The sequence below is a fragment of the Dermochelys coriacea genome, chromosome 7 (genome assembly GCF_009764565.3).
Source record: "Dermochelys coriacea isolate rDerCor1 chromosome 7, rDerCor1.pri.v4, whole genome shotgun sequence".
Taxonomy (NCBI): domain Eukaryota; kingdom Metazoa; phylum Chordata; order Testudines; family Dermochelyidae; genus Dermochelys; species Dermochelys coriacea.
Genome location: NC_050074.1, coordinates 48372679 through 48380568, shown reverse-complemented (window position 1 = coordinate 48380568; position 7890 = coordinate 48372679). Strand labels below are relative to the sequence as shown.

The 7890-nt window shown below is 52.0% G+C and overlaps 1 protein-coding gene across 3 annotated transcripts in view; it reads right to left on the bottom strand.

The window, feature by feature from the left end:
* Window positions 1-495: 495 nt before the first annotated feature.
* Window positions 496-7890, bottom strand: part of CACNA2D2 (calcium voltage-gated channel auxiliary subunit alpha2delta 2) — a 630338-nt gene continuing 622943 nt past the window's right edge. For all 3 annotated transcript variants that reach the window (XM_038410728.2, XM_038410729.2, XM_038410731.2), the window contains 6 exons: window positions 7255-7307; window positions 4992-5047; window positions 4478-4601; window positions 2419-2528; window positions 1558-1646; window positions 496-1228 (listed from right to left, as the gene is read on the bottom strand). In XM_038410728.2, the coding sequence (XP_038266656.1) occupies window positions 1100-1228; window positions 1558-1646; window positions 2419-2528; window positions 4478-4601; window positions 4992-5047; window positions 7255-7307 (561 nt within the window). In that variant the 3' untranslated portion in view covers window positions 496-1099. The remainder of the gene's footprint in view (window positions 1229-1557; window positions 1647-2418; window positions 2529-4477; window positions 4602-4991; window positions 5048-7254; window positions 7308-7890) is intronic.

The window sequence follows — 7890 nt, the reverse complement described above, 5'->3', positions numbered from 1 at the left end:
CTTCTTACCCGTGATTAGTCCCACCCACTGTATGCCATGGCTAGAATGATACACATGAATGGCTGCTGAAGGTCTCGGACCCTCTCTCCCACTTCCCCACTACAGAGTTATCGATTTAAATAAATAATACTGACCATGATATTCCATTCAAGTTTCTTTTTTTGTGTGTGTGTCCTTGTTGCTGACAATAAATACTTGTACTTCTTCAGTCTAAAACGTTGGAAAGTAGATGTAGAAAGATCTGGTTTAAAATCCTCAGGCTACAAAATAATAATTGAAGATTGGAATAAGATGGATGTAAATAAGGTGAAACTTGGACGAGATGGCACTGGAAAGCACCTAGGGATTGGGTGGCATGGAGAAGCAAATGAGGACATTATAAAACTATGACATTGGTTGTTTTTTGAGTTCAAGAAGCCATGGTGATTAGCTGAGAAGTTAACAAGACTCGTCTCAATTTGGCAAGAAAACACCATTTTTTTCTCTTCTATTTTGTTTTGCGTTTTCACTTGGATGGGCAGGGCGGGAGGGCAGATTATCTCAAACACAAGAGCAATCCGGCATCAGTGTTGGTTAAATACTTTAAGACAGCAAAATGGTAAGACATCTCTCAATGGAAACTACAAAACCTCCCAAAATTCCACAGGTTTCACGAGGGAAAAGAGAAAAAAAAAAGAAAAGAAAACCAAACCAAAAAATCAGGTCACTGTTCTTCGTATTTGGCCAAAAGCTCAATGGCAGGGAGAGGACAGGGTCAAGGAGTCAAGAGCTCAAGGACGCTCACTGTCTGAAGAACAGAAGCCTCAAATGGGTTGTGATTCCTCAAGTCTTGTTCAAGCTCAGTTCTTGCCAACCTGCTGCACAGAGACACTAGAAAGGCAAGGCCAGGTTGGAGAGAATGCAAAAAAAAGCAAAAGGAAAAAGAAAAAGATATTCCAGGCTCCTGAGTGGAGTGAGAGGAGGTCCTCATGAGCCACAGCCAAGGTGTAACCAGAGCGGATGGGACGAGAAGAAGTTGCTCTTTTCCAACACGCCTGGAGAGGATGGAGATGGAGTTTTAAACAAAAGAAAAATGGATGGGTTGGACCAGATGGATGTTTTAAAGGCAAGATGCCGAGGACAGAGGCTGGTGGCTGGCAGTCAAGTAGAGGAGCAGCAGCTGCAGGGCTAACAAGATGCTGAGGGAGGGTTTGAAGGAGGCCCCTCTGCCGCAGTCTGAGGTATCTTCCTGCGGAGACAAAAGGCAAGATGGGTTTCTGCAGGGATCAGATGGGTGGGCAAGATCATCACACATGTGCCAGTGGGACCCGGGACAAAGGCAGTCCCCATGCAGTGACTGGCTTCCACTCACTGATGCCGATAACATACGCACTCACTCTAGGAAAGCTTCCAAATCAAGGGGAGGTTATTGCCTATGACCCGGCGCATCCTTAGAAAAGCATGAGGTGCTGGCAACCTTGCCTTCCATCCCCAGCAGATCCCTTGCACAGCTTGCCCTGCCTCCCTTCTTCTGGGACCCCTGCTTCCCTTGCCCCTGGAGCTCGTTCCCCTGCTTACCGTTGCATTGTAGTCGAAGCAGATGTGGGGGCCTTTCCGGTACCGGGGCTTGTCTACCAGCTCACACTGATTTGGATCTCTCGGCGGAGCTTCACGTGTCAAGGAAACAATGTGGTGCAGCCATGATTCTGGGGAAGAGGGACGAAGCAGGGCTGGGGCGGCTTAGAGAAGTTAAGCAATGGGACAGGAGGCCACCCAGAATGCAGGAGACTTCATGAGATCTGCGATTAGGGAAGGACCGAGACCTCCCAAGATGTTCTCCCTGGTTCTCTTCTCTCCTCACTTGGAGGCTAGTGCACAGCATTGGCCCTTGGCTTTTCACACTTCTCTAGCGGAAACCGTGTATTTCAACCCATCATCATTGATCCCCTTGCTGTTTTTGAAGCCCTCTGGCAGGTTGCCTTGGTCTCCTCTCTTCCATTGAGAACAATTCCAGCTCCCTTAACCTTCCCACACTAGTCACCTGGCCTGCAGAACGTAAGTGATCACCTGGGCATCTGAACACTCTTGGGGGGTGCGGACCCAGAAGAGAAACAGCTCAGAGCTGAACTAAGACAAGGCAGAGACACAACCAGCTCCAAGGGGAGTTGATCTGTGGACTATGTTTGTTATTTCTAAGGTGTTGGGCTCCCAGGGGTCAGGGGGGTCCTGCACTAGCATAGGCGCCACTTAGGACTCTCCTGAAACCTATGGGCTTAAAGAGGTGCTTATAGGGCATTGTACTGGCTCTCAGTGTGGGGTGAATTCCACCTTCTATGATCATCCAGGAGAAAAGCTCATCTTTTCTCCAGTGGCTGTTGGCCATGTCTTGGGGCTGAGGCGGGAGCTGTGAAGCCCAATGCAGTAACAATCAAAGGATACCTCGTATCTCCGCCTGAGGGAGCTTGGTGGACTCACACTGGCTGCACATCGGCTTATCCGCTACGACAAACAGCAGGTTGGTGTTGGCGAGCTTCTGTGCGTGGAACAGCCTGTGGGAGGGGAGCAATGTGGTTATGCCGGGCCGTATCTCCTATGCTGCATCCTCCATCTCTGCTGTGCTGCTCCTGAGGAGCGGTGAGCAAACCCTGCTAGTGCTACTGAGAACCCCTAGGCACCATGAGTGCACTTCTTCCTTGGCTTGGCTGACCTGTGACCCTGAGCCCCACACACCAGCACAGGCCGCCACATCCTCTGCCACTGGTGACCTCCCAAGTGTCATCAGGGAGGGATGTGAAGGAAGATTAAGGTACCAAAGAGGAGTCCAAAGCTTTCACCCCACCTGGTGGCCCTGTTCAGCCGGGTGAAATTCCTTCCTGCCCAGGCTGTGAGGGTTCGGGTGTCAGAGCCGCTGTGTTGACGTTAGAGGGGAAAGGTTCCACTTAATGAAACCTCAGTAGCCTGCAGAATTTGGAGCTCACCTTGCGTCCAGCTCACTCAGCCCAAGGGGCGGTCTGTACCAGCAATTGCTGGTGTCATGGGACAATGCTATTGCAAGTGTTTATTTATATAAAGGGCCACAGCCGAGAGTGGTGCTTTACAAAGAGAGAGAGAGACACAATTCACACCCCCAATGTAAAATTAGATCAGGGCCACAACGGCCATCACATCACAGAGGGAACAGTAACTCTGGCACCCCCAATCCCAGCACCGCTACATCCTCCTTCCCCTTCTCAGCAGGCATGGGAACGATACAGGGACCTTTGGGGAGGGGGGGGATCGCTGCTGCCACCTGGGCATCTCAGCAAAGAATAACTGACCATCGGTTGAATTAAAGTCATTATTAATTCATGAACCCACAAGAATTTTCTGGTCTTGCAGTTCTTATTGAGTCAGCAAGGTACCCAAGCTTTGCCCAACCGAGGGTGATGTGTCAGTTGGACAGGTGATGAAGGGCCCCATCCAAACTGTGTACCATGGTGCAGGATGCAGCTGCCCATTGAGAGACTACAGATCCCAGCATGCAAGGCACTGTTCGGAATTGAGTAGCCCTGGCCTCTGTGCATGCTGATAGGCCTTTGGCTAACGTGGCTTAATTAGGATCAGCTAAAATGATCATGTAACAAATTCTGCTCTCATTTACACTGGTCCCATACACAGATTTGTATTTGGTCCAGTATAAAATACACCAGTATTTTAAACCTCAAGACCTCCTGAGTTAAAAAAAGAACCTGAAGGGGAAGAGAAAGTTCCTCTCCCAGGCGTCAATGTTCCCTAGCTTCTTATCAGGAAGGCTTTCTGGGCGGAGGAGTCTGATCAGCTAACAATGGCTCAGAGAGTGCAGATCTCTCATACAACCCTGCAGATCAGGGACTCCGCAGCCAAATGCAACAAAACAAATCACACAAGTGCAAGCAGTGACATTCTAGCAGCTGCCTGTGATTCTGCACAGAGCTGATGACACAAAAAGTTTGGCTTCAAACCTGCAAATGCACTCGAGATGCAGTACCACTGCATGCTTGTTGGCTGCTACTGCTTATGACACTGCCAGCGCTGCTGTGTTTGTTCCAGTCCTTGGCGCTACTGCAAAGCAACTGTGCCACTCTCAAGGAGAAGCAGCTGAAGTGCAAGGAAGAGATGGAGCTTCCTTTGCACGGGACCTGATTCAGCTCCCACTGAATGAAGTCTTTGCTTTGATTTTAACAGGAGTTGGATGGGACCCAAGGAGCCATCTTCATTGTTCTGCTCTTCCTCAGCAACCCGGCTCCTTCCTCTCCAAGCCGTTGGATTGACGACATGCAGCCTACTGCACAGGACTGACACTAGGGCACTCCAGGGTCCTCAGCCTCAGGACCCCTTGGAAGGAGAAAGACATTCTCACGCCCCCAGCCCTCCTTGCAACAGAGCCCATGTTGTCTAGCTGTGAAATGCACCCTGGACACCATGTTCTGGTTACCAGCTGCTCTGAAGCCCCTCGCTGTGGGCACCCTGTCGCACTGACCTTGAGCAGTTTCCACAGTCGATTATAGCATTATAAGTGGCGTTGACGGTGCTGAAGTAGTACTGCGTCTGCTTCATGATGCAGCTGGTCTCTCTGGACTCCATGCTGTCTGCTGTGACATCCTCTGTCACCGGGGACAAGACACAGTGGGACATGGCAGGAGGAAAACCCTTGGCTGCTCATTCCCACCCCACTGGAATGTGCCCATCTCCTCTAAGCCCCTCTGAAGCAGTGGCCAGAACTAAGGCGGACTTTGCTGGCCAAAAATACACTCCATGATATTCTGGAAAGCAATACTATGTACCCCAGAAATCTGCACGTTGGGGCTGGGTGGTTACTGCAGTGACTCCAGGTGCTGGCCAATGGAGGATCAGCTGGTGACATCATCTATCTATCTCAGTCGCTTAGTACTCTCCATCCCCCGGACAGACGTTTACTCCCCCTCTCTCAAGTGCTCCCTCCTCCTGACTCATCCCTCCCGCTGCTGCACGGAGTTAACCCAGGCAGAACGTACCTGTTTGAAACCAGCTGCTGTAGGTGAGGCCGTACAAGAGCTGCTGGAACAAAGACCTTTGCGAAGGAAAACACAGAGTTGTTAGTTGACATGAGAGGCCAATCAGAACACACTGCTAGGGCCAGGCTACGCACTGACTATAAGCCTGTGGGCTGGAGCATTAGTTTTACACTGTGCCAGCTAAGCCTCCTTCACTCCAGCCTGACATGCAGCTCACAAGGTCAGAAGCCAGAAGCAGATGTTTCTTCTCCCTTTCACTCTCTGTGTAGGAGGTTGCTTTGCCTGGCTTTGAGCTACTCTGACATCACGAAGGCAGGTACAGCCATCGCATGGAAAGGAACCCACCCCATTCCACCATGAATTTGATCAAAGCCAAAGAGACCCAGCCACTCTACGGCTTCCGTTCCATCAAAGAGCACTCGCTTTCCTCAGGCTATTCTCCTTCGCAAGTGGAATTCAAATTCTGTCACTTGGCAGGTGCCATCACTGAAGCAGATATGAGCAATTAACATAAAGGCGGCAAAAACTGGTTGAGAGACGACGTTCCATTTGCTAATAAAGTACGATTTTCAAACCAAACCCACACAGCATCCAGGAGCAATTCTATTGGCCCCAAGGCTATTCCCTTCCATCTCTCTCCATCCAGAGAGATCGGGGCGGACAAACTTTTTGGCCTGAGGGCCACATCAGGTTTCTGAAATTGTATGGAGGGCTGGTTAGAGGAGGCTGTGCCTCCCCAAACAGCCAGGCGTGGCCTAGCCCCCACCCCCTATCTGACCCCCCCCCACTTCTCACCCCCTGATGGCCCCCCCAGGACTCCTGCCCCATCCACCCTCCCCCCACTCCCTGTCCCCTGACTGCCCTCAGATCCCCCACCCCTTACTTCCCCCCGCCACCCCATCCAACCCCTCCTCTCATTCCTGACTGCCCCCCGGGACTCCTGCCCCATCCAACCACCCCTTCTCCCTGTCCCCTGACCTCCCCCAGAACTCCTGCCTCTGACTGCCCCTCGCCACCCCATCCAACCCCCCCCTCCTGACTGCCCTTGTGGGACCCCTGCCCCCATTCAACCCCCGTTCCCCGCCCTCTGACCACCCTGACCCCCACACTCGTGACCACCACCCCAAACTCCCCTGCCCTCTATCCAACCTCCCCTGCTCCCTGCCACTTACCACGCTGCCTGGAGCACAGGTGGCTGGCAGCACTACAGCCACGTCGCCCAGAGCACCAGGACAGGTAGCCATGCTGCCCGGCTGGAGCCAGCCACGCCATCGCGCAGCACAGAGCACCGGGTCAGGCTGCAGCTCTGCAGCTGCGCTGCCCAGAGCATTGTGCCAGTGGCGCAGTGATCTGAGGCTGCGCGGGAGGGGGAACAGTGGGGGAGGGGCTGGGGGTGAGCCCCCCGGGCCAGGAGCTCAGGGGCCGGGCAGGAGGGTCCTGTGGGCTGGATGTGGCCCACGGGCCGTAGTTTGCCCACCTCTGAGATAGATAGATCCATCCGTCCATCCATCCATCCAGATAGATCTATCTACTAATAGCGTGCCAACCACCACTTCATCTGGGCACCAACCTAATGATCTATATAACACTCCCGTAAAAAGCACGAAAGCCAAAAATGTTCACATTCGGGTGGTGAAAGTTAGATATCTATATCCACATTTAGACCCCCTAAATAAAAATGGCCTGATTTTCAAACATGCATTGCTGAGCACCAGCAGCTCCCGATAAAGTCAGGGAAGCCACTTATTTAGGTACCTAATTTTAGACATCCAGGTTTGAAACTTTCCGCTTACCTGTACAGAGAAATGTCTAACTGATGCCTAGGGGTGTGTGGGTGTGAGACAGAGAGAGAGATGCTGACTAAAGGGAGTATCTCACATTGTATCTGAAAGGTGTAAACACCAAGGGATCTGAGCAGGGAAATAATCAGGAGATCGGGGCTGAAATGGATTAGTGCAGATGTAGGCTGAATTGCAGGGAACATTTTCTGATGCTGAGACATGTTAGGCAGAAATGGAGGCTCCCAAAGGAAGTGAGGTGGAAGCCCCACAGATTTAAAGAAGAGTGGACAAGCCCCAGGAGCATGGAATGTAGGGAATTCTCTGGCCCAGGGGATGGGATGGACCAGATAGGAGCTATTAAGGCATTTCCACCTGACTTCTCTCACTAGCACTTTCTCACTCTGCCTTGCTGTGGCACATCCTTACTCTCCAGTCTCACTCTAAAATCTCAGGGCTCAGCAGCAGCAGAGATGGAGACTTACCACGCGGCAGCTGATGTCCACCAAGCCAGGTTCAGGAAATCTGCCATGGTGGGCTGAAAAGAAAGAGGAGAAGGAAACAATGTGTCAACGGAGCAGGGCCCACCTGTTAACAGGGCCGCCGAGAAACTCTACAATTACAAACCAGTGGGCAGCATCCTGGGATTGATGCTGCAGAAGAACAGGTGTGAAGCGCTTCAGATGCCTGTGCTAGAGCCACACAGATAGAGGGCTCCATTTTCTCTTGTCTCCCCTGCTTTTTAACATATTAGTGACTCTAAACATGGCTGGTGTCCACACTTCTCCGGGTTAACGCTTGGTTAATGACTGTGGCCAGTAGTGGTCTTTCTCCCAGCCAGAGGCCTGGGCCGGCACACTGCTGTTACCGGCTAACCTGTCTGGCTCACTGCTCTTTTGCAGAGCAGTGCTAACTCCTTAACTAGGCCTGCATAACTGGCGCGGTTGGTCCCCCTTCCTCCCTGCTCTCTGTGCGCTAGGACACCCCAGAGTGCATTGTAGTACTTGATGCTGGGGCTGCTCTGTGTCGCATCCACTGGGCACTTGAGCCCCCGCTGCGGCACTCTGGGAGAGCTGCCCGTGTTTTCCCAGAACGCGCTCAGACCGATGTAGTAGGCAGCT